The sequence below is a fragment of the Sceloporus occidentalis genome, unplaced genomic scaffold (assembly GCF_023333645.1).
Source record: "Sceloporus occidentalis isolate IW3139 unplaced genomic scaffold, rSceOcc1.0.p SCAF_4, whole genome shotgun sequence".
In the NCBI taxonomy this organism is placed as follows: Eukaryota; Metazoa; Chordata; class Lepidosauria; order Squamata; family Phrynosomatidae; genus Sceloporus; species Sceloporus occidentalis.
In genome coordinates this window covers 199,951,222-199,966,782 of record NW_028316984.1, presented here as the reverse complement: position 1 = coordinate 199,966,782, position 15,561 = coordinate 199,951,222, and the positions used below count along the sequence as shown (strand labels likewise).

The 15,561-nt window shown below is 47.1% G+C and overlaps 1 protein-coding gene across 2 annotated transcripts in view; it reads right to left on the bottom strand.

Annotated features, from left to right (window-relative positions):
* The window catches only part of PTGDR (prostaglandin D2 receptor), a 29,591-nt gene extending 17,316 nt beyond the window's left edge, over nt 1-12,275 (bottom strand). For both annotated transcript variants that reach the window (XR_016281046.1, XM_089522888.1), the window contains exon 1: nt 11,388-12,275. Coding sequence is in view for 1 of the 2 variants with exons in the window: in XM_089522888.1 (XP_089379014.1) it covers nt 11,388-12,275 (888 nt within the window). In the remaining variant the exon portion in view is untranslated. The remainder of the gene's footprint in view (nt 1-11,387) is intronic.
* Nucleotides 12,276-15,561: the final 3,286 nt, after the last annotated feature.

Here is a 15,561-nt window from a genome sequence, read left to right as displayed (position 1 = left end):
TGGGCTGGGTTCCTGCAAAAAGATTTTGTAAAAAGGAACTTTTTAAATCAGAGGCTTTGTTAAACAAGGCACACCTATAAAGCAGCACTGCCTCTGAGGCTGGAGGTGGTATGTAGCCATCTGGATAAGGGATATAGATCTTTGTAAATTTTACTCATATAGGCAAAGTTGAATATATTTAGCATTTTTCTCCCCATTATGAGAAAGCCTATTTCTATTTCAAAGAAAGTTTGGGGGTGGGGGAAGCACTTCTAGGCTCTTTGTGTGTGTGGTTTGTTTGTTGTTGTTGTTTGCATCTTCTGTGCAAGAAACAAGGTGCAAAAATGTCTTATATGCAGGAAACTTGCTTGTTGGATAGAAAATGCCATTTCCTGTACAAAACATCACTTTAATTCTCCATGCATTGTCCTGAATTCTAAAGATTCTCATCTGGCCAGGATTCCACTAATCAGAAAACTCATTTTTTGGGTCTAATATTCTTCCCACCCCTAAACCCTGACAAGTAATCACTGGTTTCCGCATCCTGCATTCATTTCTCCAGCTCCCTTTGAAAGACTCCTGCATCGGTGGGCATCAGAACCTCTTGGGGGACTTCCACAGTTCAATTATGCACCTTTTCTCTTTACAAAAACTCTCACCATCCAGGACTTCTAGTATTATGAGAGAGTGAGAATATCTTCTTTTCATCTCGAGGTATCATTTGCATTTAGGATCAAGCCTACTTGAGTGCAGAAGTCTGCCTGGGAATTATATTTGCTCTTATATTATATTTACTCTTCCTGCCCCCGAAGAAGGCCAGGGGTCATTAAAACGATGAGTTGGTCACTTTGAAAAAAGCAAAGACTGTTGCCTAGAAATAGGAAACATTTCCCCAACTGTTTGCTGGTGTGTGTGTGTAAGTAACCAAAGCAGGCTCTGAAATAATACACCGTCCCTCATCCTCAGTGTTACCCAACAGGTTCATTTTCCGACAGTGAATGAATTAATAGCTGTTGATTGTTGGAGAAATGGCAAACTGCACACAAATCAACAATACTGGGATATGTCACTCTGGGGGCTTGCAAATTTGTAGTTCGAATGTTTTCACAGGTTGGGAAAGAAAGAAAGAAGGAAAGAAAGCACACGCCAGCAAAGCAAAAAATGGTTTTTGCCCAGAACTCCTTCCTGCTGTTGAACCAATAGAGATTTATTGTTTTCTCATACCTGCTGGTGTACTAATCTCAAAAAAAGTACAAAGCTGTGCTGGAGTTAATTCAGTTTTGGGCAGCAAGCCACTATAGGACTCAATATGCACAGCAAAGCTCAGAAATGGTACCTTTTGGGGGAGAGACTACAAGTCCCAGGAGGGCGCATATGGGACCTTGTAGTCAAAAGGGAAGCCTTTCCCAAGCCCCTCGTGTACTAATAATTGTTCCAGATTTCTTAAAGAACAGCTTCTGTTCTCCTAGGCGGAAGTGTCAGAACAGTTGGTTACTGTGACCTAATGATACATTCTCCTTATGTCTTAATCACAGTTGCAAGAAAGCAAACGGAATGTGCTTTCAGCATGCTGTGAAGGAAAGAAGAAAGGAGCAGAGAGGTGGGGAACAGTTGGATGAGAAATCATGTCAAAACGACCTTGACAGATAAGAGTATTGGGCCAAAATTAACAAAATAAATTTCAACAAAGAGAAATGTAAGGTTTGGCAAACAAACAAAGGGAACAGATATAGGATGGGTGACAACTGGCTTGATAGGAGCACATGTGAAGGGGATCTAGGAGTTTTTTGTGGGGTTTTGGGGCTATGTGGCCATGTTCTAGAAGATTAACATGGAAATCACTCCTCTCAACCCAGGCTCACGCAGTATGTATGTATGTATGTGTGTATGTGCGTGCGCACACACACACACCTCACTTCCATGCCAGCATTCTCTGAAGATGCCAGCCACAGATGTTGGTGAAAAGTCAGGAACAAACTCTTCTAGAACATGGCCACATAATCTGAAATACCGACAAAAAACTATGGATGCTGGCCATAAAAATTTTCAGATCTAGGTGTTTTAGTAAGCCACAAGGTGAACATAAGTCAACAGTGTGATGCAACAGCAAAAAAATAAATAAATAAAGCCAACAAAAAGCTAAGTTGAATCAATATGATGATCAAGGCAAGTAATAGTGCTACTCTATTCTGCTTTGGTCAGGCCTCCCCTGGAATACTGTGTCCAGTTCTGGGCACCATAATTCAAAAAGGATGTTAATAATAAATAATAAAATTTTTATTTATATGCCGCCCTTCCTCCGATCAGGGCGGCTTACAATACATTAAAATACAACAGATTAAAATACACTCTAAATAAAATACACATATAAACAAACCAACAGTAAAAAAGCCCCATAGCCCAACCTCTTGGCCACGAAAGAGGAGGGAGGCCCACAGGATATTTATTCGGGGAATGCCTGTTGGAATAGGAAGGTTTTAAGGTCCTTCCTAAATTGGGCCAGGGTAGTAGATGAGCGGAGCTCTGTGGGCAGCGCATTCCAAAGGGCTGGGGCAGCTGTGGAAAACATCCTCCGAGAAGTGGAAGCTAACCTAGCCCCAGGCACCTTCAGTAGCTGCTGCCCAGTCGTTCTGAGGGTGCGAGGCGGAATGTACGGGGAGAGGCGGTCCTTTAGGTATCCTGGGCCCAAGCCATTTAGGGCTTTATAGGTAATTACCAACACCTTATATTGAGCTCGGAAGCGAATGGGCAGCCAATGGAGATCTTTTAAAACCGGTGTTATATAGCTGGTCCTGGAAGCACCAGTGACCAGCCGGGCTGCCATGTTCTGCACCATTTGCAGCTTCCGAGTTTGGTATAAGGGTTGCCCCATGTAGAGTGCATTGCAGAAATCCAGTCTCGAAGTTACCAGAGCATGTACAACAGTTTCTAGGTCCCTCTGGGCCAGGTATGGGCGCAGCTGGCGAATCAGCCGAAGCTGATAACAGGTGCTCTTGACCGTCGCATTCACCTGAGCAGTCAGGTGGAGCGACGAGTCGAGAAGCACCCCCAGACTGCACACGGAGTCCTTCACAGGGAGCGTGACCCCGTTCAGGACAGGTGGAACCACCGCCATTCCTGGACCAGGAGAACCTATCACCAGTACCTCCGTTTTCTCTGGATTCAGCTTGAGTCGGTTTTCCCTCATCCAGCCCATTACTGACTCTAGACAGGCCACGAGAGGAGAGACGCCATCCCCAGTCACTGCATCAGTCGGAGACATAGAGAAAATGATTTGGGTGTCATCAGCGTACTGATAACCCCGCGCCCCATGTCTCCGGATGATCTCTCCCAGCGGTTTCATGTAGCAGGTGACCATCATGATGAAATGTTTGGAAACCATCAAGCCCAATGAGAAGCGACTTAGAGAGCTGGGTATGTTGAGTCTGAAGAAGAGAAATTTAAGGGGTGACATTATAGCCATGTTTAAATATCTGAAGGGCTGTCATATTGACGATGGAGCAAGCTTGTTTTCTGCTGCTGTGGAGACTAGGACACGGAGCAGTGGATTCATGCTGAAAGAAAAGATATTCCACCTAAACATTACGAAGAATCTCCTGATGGTAAAAACTCTTGGACTGGATTTATGAGGAATAATACTTGTTGAATATGCTGCTTTGGAAGACATGAAGTCACCTTCTTTGAAAGTTTTTAAGCAGAGGCTGGATGGCTATCTGTTGAAGGCTGCTTTGGTCATGTCTTCCTGCATGACAGAATGGGGTTAGACCGGATGCCCTTGGGATCTCTTCCATCTCTAAAACCCTGTTCAGACAGGCCAAAATAAAGCTGCTTCGGGTCACTTTGGAGGTATGCTGTTTAAAAGATGCATGCGTCCTAAGAGTCTGGAAGCTGTGCCAAAGCCACACTCCAGTTCTAAGGACTGGAGCATGGTTTTAGCACAGCTTCCAAATTCTTAGGATGCATACATCATTTAAACAGGATACCTCCAAAGTGACCTGAAGCAGCTTTATTTTGGCCTTTCTGTATGGGCCCAAAGATTCTGTAAAGCTCAGCTGTGTGCAGATTCAAAATATAGTTGCATTTTAAAATGACAGGATCTTGGATTTAAAATTTCACAGGGAAATACTCGTCGATATCCCTTACCTCTGCTGCTCTCAGTGCCACCTGTCACCTGTTCCAGAGGATCCCCTAACACTCTGGGCCAGACCTGAAGGGGAGGGCAACACTTGCAACTTGCAGGAGCAGAAAGGAATCAATGAAGACCAGTGCCTTCTCCAGTCTACCTGCAAAATATCTCTTCTGGTGAAAGTCTAATTTACCTGGGGTTTGGAATGGACTCCATCAGTGCCTCTGAAGAAGCAGCTTGAAATCCATTAAAACTCGGGCTAACAGAAATCAGCCTTAAAGTTGCTACTGATTCCTTCTGCTCAGTTTTTCCTTTCTAAGCTGAAACAGCCTAAACACAGTTATAATCACTTTGAAAACTGGTACAACTGAAGCCATCCGATTTAGCCAAACGGAGTGGAAATCTATTAATCTCTTCAAGCAAGCGAATAAACCCGTAACTTGATATTGACTCTTTCAGGACATCTGAAGAGGTGAACTGAAATGCATGATAGTTCAGGCTGAAATTAATCAGCTAGGGAGCATCTCCACCACAGAAACAATGCAGTTTGACATCACTTTAACTGCAAGGGCTCCATCCTACAGAACCCTGGGATCTGTAGTTTTGTGAGGCACCAGCACTCTTTGGCAGAGAAGACCTTTAAAGCCCTACATGGCTTAATAATAATAATAATAAAATCTTTATTTATAGCCTGCCTTTCCAAAGATCAAGGCGGGTTACAATATAAAAACAGTGTTACAAAGTCACCAAAAAACACATCAATTAATACATATTAAAAGATACAAATTAATAACATCCGATCTAGCACAAATGCAAACAGTAAAGGGAGAGCAGGGGCTACAACTGGGACATTAGGGGAAAGCCTGCTGGAAAAGGAAGGTTTTTAGCCCCTTCCTGAAAAGGTCGAGGGAGGTGGCCGAGCGGAGCTCACCGGGAAGCAAGTTCCAGAGCTGTGGGGCCGAGATGGAAAAGGCTCTCTGTGTTGTTGTAGAGTATTTTGCGTCTGGAACTCGTAGTAGTTGCTTCCCGGCAGACCTGAGAGTGCGGGGCGGATTGTATGGAGAGAGGCGGTCCACCAAGTACCCTGGGCCCAAGCCATTTAGGGCTTTATAGGTAATAACCAACACCTTGTATTGCACCTGGAAGCAAATAGTCAGCCAATGCAGATCTTTAAGCACAGGTGTTATGTGACTAGCCCTGGAAGATCCAGTGACCAGTCTTGCTGCCATATTCTGAACCAATTGTAGCTTCTGGGAGTGGTACAAGGGTTGCCCCATGTAGAGCGCATTACAGAAATCCAATCGAGAGGTTACCAGAGCATGTACCACCGTTTCCAGGTACCCCCGGCCCAGGTAGGGTCGCAGCTGGCGTATCAGCCGAAGCTAATAACAGGTGCTCCTGACCGTCGCATCCACCTGAGATGTAAGGTGGAGCGACGAGTCCAGGAGCACCCCCAGACTGCGAACTGAGTCCTTCAAGGGGAGCGTGACCCCATTCAGGACAGGTGGACAAACATCCATCCCTGGGCCAGGGGAGCCTATCACGAGCACCTCCGTTTTCTCTGGATTCAAACCGAGTCTGTTTTCCCTCATCCAGCCCATTACCGACTCCAGACAGGCATTAAGAGGAGAGATGCCATCCCTGGTCACTGCATCAGTCAGAGACACAGAGAAACATATTTGGGTGTCATCAGCGTACTGAAAACACTGTGCCCCGTGTCTCTGGATGATCTCTCCCAGTGGTTTCATGTAAATGTTGAATAGCATGGGGGACAGAATGGCTCCTTGAGGGACACCAGATGTAAGTGCCCTCTTATTGGAGCACACATTCCCCAGCTGCACCATCTGGAATCTACCCGAGAGGTAGGAACAGAACCACTGGAGCGCAGTGCCCCCGATTCCTAGCTCCCTCAGGCATTCCAGAAGGATACCATGGTCAATGGTATTGAAAGCCGCTGAGATGTCTAAGAGCACTAACAGGGACACGCTACCCCTGTCCATGCCCAGACGGAGAACATCGACCAGGGCGACCAGGGCAGTCTCAACTCCATAGCCCGCCTGGAACCCGGTTTGAAATGGGTCTAGAAAATCAGTGTCTTCCAAGACCGATTGAAGCTGGACTGCAACTGCCCTCTCAATCACCTTCCCCAAGAAGGGTAGCAGTGAAACAGGCCGATAATTATTATGCATCAGGGGGTCTAGGGAGGGCTTTTTTAGCAGCGGTTTTACTATGGCCAATTTTAAGCTGGATGGAAAACGCCCTTCCCTGAATGACGCATTAATTATGCGGTGCAACACGCTAACCACGAGGGACAGGGATCAAGAGAGCAAGTTGTCTTCCTAACGCTTCTAAGGATCTTGTCCACTTCCTCAGTACTTACAGACTCAAAATGATCCAGTACAATTGAGTCCACGGAGGCTCTGGAGACCTCTACTCTGGTTCCTGAACTAATATTGGCATCGAGATCAGCCCTTATCCGAGAGGTTTTATCCACGAAGAAGCTGTTAAATTTGTCGCAGCAGGCCTTGGATGGCTTGGGCCCGAGTTACTTAAGGGAACGCCTCTCCCTACACAATCTGCCCTCACTCTCAGAACATCCAGGAAGAACTTATTAGAGTATCATAAGACCAGGTTAATAACAACTTTCCGCAGAGCGTTCACTGCCGCGGCCTCCAAATTGTGGAACAGCTTACCATAGGAGATCCGTCTTATTACTACCTTAGATGCCTTCAAGAAGCCACTTAAGACGGATCTCTTCTGTGGGCTTATCCACCCGACCTTTTATAGGAGACCTTAAGAAATTCTCCGCTCCTGATTATGATTGTATACATGTTGATGATTAGATGATGATATAGCTATTTTATTGAATCAATAGTAATGTTAGTATTTTATTGATTAAATTCAATTTTGTATTGTATTTTCTCAATCCATGGGGAGAGGCGGGAAATATAAATAAAAACTGTTGTTGTTGTTGTTGTTGTTGTTGTTATTATTATTATTATTATTATTATTATTATTATTATAGACCTTGCAAAACCGCAAATCCCAGGATTCCATCAGCACTTAAAGTAGTCAAACTGCATTATTTCCACCTTGGAGTTGTACCCTCTTAAAGATCACTGGAGATCTTAAAGATGCTGTTAGATTCCTTCTCTCCCCTGCCCTGCCTTTTCCTCTCTGTGCCGAATCAGACAATCATGGCTACCTCTTCAGTGCATCTGAAGAAGTGAATTGGAGTTCACTAAAGCTCAGATTGAACTAAAGCAGTTCATCTTAATCCTGCTGCTAGGTTCCTTTCCCCTTTCTTCTTCATTTCCACTGGATCAGTATCCTCCCATGGATAAAAACAGCCCTCCATGGGAGGCCAATCCTGGCTCATCATCTATTTTTGTACAGTAGCTGGTATGGGGACAGTTGTAAAACTTCAGACCAAGAGAATATTTACAAAGCTCTCTGAGATTATTATGCTTAAAATGTTAGCAGCACACATTGCTTTCTAGCAACAACGGTGGGTGATCACAACAGAAACTAAACTGTTGGGAAAAGAGTGGAAGTCTGTGTCATTTATATGGCGGGTTGATAGGAGAGGGAGACTAGATAAAAATAAATGTTCCATGTGTGAAGTCACCCTCATTCAGATTTTTCCTTCCATGGAACAGCTGACAATGATCTTCAACTCCTGATGATTTTGTTCCTTTCTTTTAAAAATAAAATTAAAAAAAATAATTCCAGTCTGTTTTATAGTTCCAGTATCATTCATCGCCTGTCAATTCTCCTGATGTGAGATCTGTTTTCTGTTAGATCTGGCAATCTGTTAGAGCTTCAGAGGAGAGGGCAGTGTGTGAGTTCTTATTAGAGATACAAGAAAAGGAGATTAGGACAAGAATCTGCTCCATGACTAACAAGATATAAATTGAGCATTATACTAATAGTGGAAAACATCAGAGATTTGGAACAAGGAAGGTCAAAGAAGAAAGTGCAAAGGCAGGACCACAGAAGAAATACATACATTTAACCTAGACAATGAAGAAATCAAAACAGTGAAAGAGTTCCCATACCTTGGATCAAACATAGATCGGAACGGAGACTGCAGTCAAGAAATCAGAAGATTAGGAATGGAAAGGATAACGAAGAAAGAACTGGACAAGACCTTAAAGAGCAAAGATATACCATTGCGCACTAAAGTATCATCCAATCCATTGTATTCTCCATCTCTATGTAAAGATGTGAGAGCTGATCAATGAAGAAAGAAGACAAGAAGAGTATCAACTCTTTTTTTTTTTTAATGGGACTAGATCTGGCATGTTTGCGCTAAACAGCACCTAAATGTTTTCCTAATGCAAAAGCATGGAGGCTTCTTGAGAAATTAGGCTTCTCTGCCTAATAGAGGGGTTTGTAGCTTCGCAAGGGATGGAGATATCTTGGATCTCAAATGAAGTATCTTTTTGTGTTGCTAATAGAATTTAAATTTTATTTCTTGGACTTTAAAATGCTTTTGTCTCCCAGCACCCATGTGGCCAAAATAAGACAAATAGCCTCTGCCTACATAGATATCCCTTGGTACCAGTTCAGCTGGGAACAACTATAACAACATCTCAACAAAATGTAGGCCTGTGACACCATCATCATCTGCCCTCTCTTCTCTTTCTCCTATATGATTTTAAACATCTTTGCCTGATGAAGAAGCCAATGGAGCTCTGAAAGCTTGCCTCATGGATTTTATACATTTTAGTTGTCCCAATAAAGGTATTTCTGTTTGGTGGATTTTGGACGCTGTTGCACTAGGCAGGCAGTTGTGCATTTATTGGATGGTGTGTAAGTATTCACAGGTGCATCCATGCACCACATGATTCCCTGGGATTGCAGAAAGAGTTGCCATGCATTCCCAGTTGCTGAATGGGACTAAAAGCAAGTACACTGTCAGATAAAAAAACTGTTTGCACAGTAGTTGTTTGTGGTTTTTTGGGGCTTTGTGGCCATGTTTCACCTGCATCTATGGCTGGCATCTTCTGAGAAATTCTTTCTCTGAAGATGCCAGCCACAGATGCAGGCGAAACGTCAGGAGTAAGCTCATCTAGAACATGGCCATAGAGCCCCCAAAAACCCCACAAAAAAACTATGGATGCCAGCCATGAAAGCCTTTGACTTCACCTTGTTTGTACAACGTCCATAAGGGAGCCATAGCGCAGGGTAACCACTGTGTAACTAGGTGAGCGTTGAGTTACACTAAGCACAACGCAGGCTCTCTCAGCCCTCCTGTTTGCCCAGAAAAACCCAAAACCAAAGTGGTCAACAGAGTTTCTTTCTTCCTGGGGTGCAGCCAGAAAGAATCTCTTTATATTCTTTGAGCCGATAAGGAATCTAGGATGAATGCCAAAGCATCTCACCTGGAGGAATACAGAAGTTGTTTCCTTCCCTTCCCCTCCCCTTTAAACTACTAACAGCAGAACTCAGAGCAGGATGACAGGAAAGAACAACACATTGCAATTAGTTTGATTTAGGGTCTGGCAAAGAGAGAAAGCTCTCTGGGATTTCCTGCCGTTGAGTTTTTTATTCTGATGGAAGGGTTTTTGCCCAGCCCTACCTGGAGAGGGTTTCTTTTGGAAAGCTGGATCAAGAATTGGGGTTTTATTCTCTTCCTACCAATAAAGAAAAGTTCTAAGCCTCATGGTTTTGAATACAGAACTGATTTGAAAAGAATCATGCAAAGGTTATAGGAACTCAAACTACCAGGTTGACTGAGTCCAGCAGAATCAACCGGAGACCATCTGAGTGTAAAGGAGGTGTTCTGCCTCTGAATCTGCCCCAGGATTTAGTCCAACGTTTAACATGAGCTACGCAAGACATTGAATCTTTTGGAGAGATTCAGACTCAACCTTGGAGCAGATTCATGACCCTTTTCCTTTTGCAGCCAAGCAAAGATGCTTCTGCGCAACCAGGCTTTGGTTGTCGTGTGCCTTCAAGTCGTTTCCGATTTATGGCAACCCGAAGGGTTTCTTGATAATGATTCTTTGTGTGTTTGATGAACTGTTTCCCAGTTTTATTGTAAGCGTTTTTAATGTACTGTTTTTGGAAGCTGCAGATGCCGTTTGCCAGGGCTTTGGCTGCCATGGCTCTATGCTACGGAATTCTGGAAACTGTAGTTTTGTGAGACATTTAGCCTTCTCTGTCAGAGAGCTCTGGTGCCCCAACAAACTACACATCTCAGAACACCACAAGATGGAACCAAAACAGATTAAAGTTGTGCCAAACTGCATTCATTCCGCAGCATGGCAGAATCTAAGTTTCTCACCAGACTACAAATCCCCAGATCCCATAGCACTTGAATCAGTGCCAAACTGCATTCATTTCATAATGTGGCAGTAGCTAAGTTCACCCAAACTACAAATCCCTACATGCCATAGCATGGAGTCATGGCAGTTTCACATGCTGCCAAACTCCATTCATTCTACAGTATGGGAGCAGCTAAGTTCCCCTCCAAACTACAAATTCCCGCATCCCATTGGCTGGAGCCATGGCACTTAAAGCAGTGCCAAACTGCATTCACTCCCCAGTCTGGCACCACCAAAATCTCTCTCCAAAATATAAATCCCAGAATCCCATAGCAGTCTCAAGCTGTGCCAAATCGCATTCATTCCGTAGCGTGACACCTCCAAACTTCCTCTCCCAAACTACAAATCCCAGGATCCCTTAGCAGTCAATGACAATGAATGCAAATTCTACAGTGTGGGAGCATCAGCTAAAAGATCCTCCCCAAACTACAAATCCCCATTTCCCACAGCAGTTTCAAGCTTTGTCTTTGGAGGGTCAGTCCCCAGTGCTGCTAAGGGGCATCCATCCAGCACTGTGACACCAGCTAAGGCCCAAACTACAAATCCTACAGACTGGAGCCAGGGTCAGTCCCCAGTGCTGCTAAGTGGGCTTCCTTCTACCCTGTGACACTGTCTGAGGTCCTCCCCAAACTACACATCCCACAGGCGCCTTTAGCCAGGATCAGTTCCCACTGGTGCTAAGGGCCCTTCCTTCTACCCTGTGACACCATCTGAGTTCCTCGCCAAACTACACATCCCACCAGTCCTAAGGGGCATTCCTTTTACACTCTGACACTGGCTAATATCCTTCCCAAACTGCACATCCCTCAAGCGGCTTTGGCCGGGGCCAGTCCCCAGCGGCGCTAGGGGCTCTTCCTTCTCCCCCGTGGCCCACACTACACATCCCAGAGCGAGCTGGAGCGAGGAGGAGGAGGAGGAGGGCAAGCCTCTTAAGAAGCGGAGGCACTTACGACGACGGGGAGGGAGCAGACGGTGAAGAGCAGGGTCATGAGGGCCAGGAGCAGCAGGTGTCGCAGGGGCCGGCCTCTTCCCGGGGCGCGGGGGGCCCTGGCTGCGGCCTTGGGGCCGTCGGGGGGCCGGAGGAGGAGGCGGTAGAGGGCGCGCATGGTGGCCAGGTTGCAGGCGGCCACGGCCAGCACCAGCGCCGCCAGGAGGCTGGCGTAGAGCAGGGCGTAGGGCCAGCCGGGGCCGGCCATGCGGATGAAGCACCAGCTGCCCGGGCAGTACTGGACCGGCGCCCCGAAGCCCAGCCAGGGCAGCGCGCAGAAGGCCAGGCAGAGCGCCCCGGCCCCCGCCGTCAGCAGCGCCCCCAGCCGCCGGCTGGCCCTTGGGCGCCGGAGGTAGCAGTAGGGGTGGCCCAGGGAGAGCAGGCACTCCAGCGCCATGGCCAAGAGCAGCGCCGTCGGGGCCAGGCCGAAGAAGGCCATCAGGAAGGCGAAGGCCTGGCACAGCCGCCCCGGGCCCTGCCGAGAGGACGGCTCCGGCCAGAGCTCGCTCAGGCTGCGGTTGCGGGCGTAGGCCGCCAGCACCATGGGGCTGAGCAGGCACTTGCCCAGCAGGTCGGTGGCCACCAGGGCGCTGGCCAAGAGGTAGAAGGCCGAGGCCCTGGCGCGGCCCTGGCCCTGGCCCTGACCCTCCTCCTCCTTCTCCCCCCCCGGGCCTCGACGGCGGCGGAGGCGGCGCTGGTGCCGCCAGAGAAGGGCCAGGGCCAGCACGTTCCCCGCCAGCCCCAGCGCGAAGAGCAGCGAGCCCGGCAGCGCCGAAGGGCCCCCCTCCAGGCTCCGGTGGAACTGGCAGCGGTAGGACGCCCCGAGAGAAGAGGAGGCCGAGGAGGCCATCCTCCCAGCCAGAAGAAAGGCTTCCTCCAGGGAAGACAGAGAGGCAGGCAGCCCTAAGCCCTGGCCCTGCGCCCCCTCGAGGGATGGAAAGAGGGAAGGAAGGAGCAGGCAGGCAGGCAGCCGCCGCAAGCCTCGAGGGGACCCACCACCGCTATAGAGGGAAGGAGGGGGGAAGGAGAAAGAAGGAGGGAAAGGAGGGAGAGAGGGAGGGACGAAAGAAAGAAAGAAAGAAGAAGGGAGGGAGGGAGAGAGAGAGGGAAGGAGGAGGCAGCCCTAAGCGCTGGCCCTGCGCCCCCTCGAGGGGACCCACCGCTAATGGAAGGAAGGAAGGAAGGAAGGAAGGTCACCCCGTGAGTCTGAGGGGCAAACTGGGACTTGTGCCTGGTGTCCAGCGTCCGAGTCCAGCGCTCCAGCCACTCCTCCTTTGCCTTCTCTCTCTCTCTCTCTCTCTCTCTGTCGTGTTCCTTCGTGTTGCTTCCAGCCGAGGGCCGCTCTTCTAAGGGAAGCCTGTCCTGGGGTTTTCTTTGCTCAGAGGGGAGTTTGCCACCCTCTGAGGCTGAGAGAGTGTGACTTAACCAAGCTCACCCAGTGGGAGGCTAGGGAGAAAAGGAGGCACTCTGGGTAAGGAGGGAGAGAGGGCTCTTCTGGGCTGAGGCATCTGTGGCATCTGGCATCTTCAGAGAAGGCTGGGCTGGAAGAGAGTGGGCTTATATCTAATATACTGTGTGGCCCTGGGAAGTTCCATGTGAATCCTCCTCCCTCCCCAGAGGCACACAGTATCTTATATATACACAAACCCCACTCTCTTCCAGGCCAGCCTTCTCTGAAGATGCCAGATGCCACAGATGCCGGTGAAACGTCAGGAATAGACTCTTCTAGAACACAGCCTCACAGCCCCAAAACCCCACAAAAACCTATGATTGTCAGCCAGGAAAGCCTTCAACTTCCCAATGGAGAGATGGTCAGACCCATCCTCCTTTATTCCAGGACCTGGCCTCCAGCTCCACCTTCTGTCCAGGAGGAAGGCCAAAAGGTCCTCCATTCAGGGTGAACAGACTGATCTTCCTTTTCCCAGGACCTGTCCTCCATGTCTACCTTCTGTCCAGGAGGACTTCAAAAGTGTCCTCCATTCAGGGGAACCAGGCCCATCCTTCTGTTTCCCAGAACCTGTCCTCCATCTCCACCTTCTGTCCAGGAGGAAGGCCAAAAAGTCCTTCATCCCAGAAGGTTCAACCCTCACTGGGGAAAGGGATGCATGGTTAGGTCCCAAAGCCTCCCAAACTTTGGCCCTCCAAGGGTTTTGAACTTCAGCTCCCAGAAGCCCTTGCCAGCTAGGCTATGAGCTGGCAAGAAATCAGTATTATCCTTAGTGTCATCCTCTTTAACATTTTTCTGTTTGGAAGGTTTCTATAGTAGTTACATACTTCAGAAACCTGACCCATCCATGCGCATGCTTAACTCTGATCTCTATGACCTCTGAAACCCACCCAACAGTGATACCATTATTGGACCAATCAAAATGCACAATATACATGTGGCAAGCTTTCAAAGCTCCTTTGGCTTCTTCATCAGACAAGGTGTTAGAAACCATACAGGAGGGGAAAACTGAAGATGTCAGGTATAGGCCTGCATTTTGCTGTTTTTGTTCTCAGTTCAGATGGTATGGAGGGGTGTCTCTTGCAGGCTGCCACCTCCTCCTTCTGGCTGCTGGGGGATTCTCAAAGCCCATGACATTTAATATCTATTTGCAACACACACACAACAAAAATACACCCTTTGTAATCCAATTTGCAACACAAAAAGATGCATTCTTTCTCATTCCTTTGGTTGTTCCAATGAAGGTATCACTGTTTGGAGGATTTTGATGTTATTGGATCTGCCATATGGCCAATGCAGCTATTTCCAGAATGTATTCTATTCTCTATGGTTAGTCACTATTCTCTGGTCCAGTGGTTTCTCAGCTTTGGCCCTCCGGAAAGTCCCTGCCAACTTGGTCAATAGCCAGCAATTCTGAGAACTGAAGTCCGAAGCATCTGGAGGACCAAAGTTGAGGAATCACTGGGTTAGGAGTAAGGATGAGGGGTTACTACAGTGGTCCCTCCCCATTTGCTGGTGTTAGGGGTGAAGGACCCCTGTGAATGTGAAAAAACCACAAATAACACCCCCAACAACAATTTTTTTTTATCTGAGAACACCTCTCTAGGAATCTCCAGGTTCTCCAGTGCAACTCTATGGCCAACATCTGCCAGAGGTTGATCATAGATAGAATCATGCTGGAGGACCTGCAAATGCCCAGAGAACTGTTTTCTCTAGGGACTTCTAGGTTCTCCACTCAACTCTATGGTCAATGTCTGGCACAATTGTGCTGGAGGACTTAGAGATTCCTAGAGAGAACATATTAATCAAAACCGCAAATAATCAAATCCATAAAGGTCAAAGCCACAAAGGCAGAGGGCCAACTGTACATGTTAAATGTTCATGCATAATGGGTTTAACTTTTAAAATGGTTTAATTGCTTTTGAAAGGTTATATTTACACATGTTTGACATGTCTGTCTGGTTTTAAATTACTTTGTTTTACATTTGCTGTGCATCACTGCAAGATGTGTTTGTTTGTGTTGTGTTTATGTTGTTTCTGATGACTTATGGCGACTTATGGCTTCTCTAGGGGAGTGTGGGGAAGGGGTGCAGACCTCACAAGGTGACACCCTCAGGTGGGGTGACCCCACTGTTCCCCAAACATCTGGCATTCACCTGTGTTCCTTTAAAACACTGAAAAGATGAAGTGAGTGAGGCCAGGATCAGTGGGATTGGAAAGGAGAGGCCCTAGGGCTTTTTTTTGGGCGGGGGGGGGGGGGAGAGGACTAAAATTAAAATTATTTTAAAGTTATTTTTTAAATTCTTTTGAAATTTTATTTACAAACATCACATCTTTTCAAATTTTCACTTCAACTACATGAAACTACTGTATATACTCAAGAAACTTATGCCCAAAAATTGACCCCAAAATCCCAGGTTGACTTATTTACAGGTCAGTATAGTAATGTGATAGCAGCTCTTTCAGATTTCTCGAGGCAGTCAGCAGACCAGTTTATTTCTCTCTTGTGCCAAGCAGAAAGCGTCCTGGGTGACTGATTGCTTTAAAACAAACAGAGTCCCTCTCCCACTCAAGAATGAAATGAAAGCTGAACCGATGAAGCAAAAAGCCTCAATTAGAGTCTCTATAGCCACACATACACACACTGAAGGAGCCTTCAGGTTTTACCCTCGACTTATCCACAATGCCA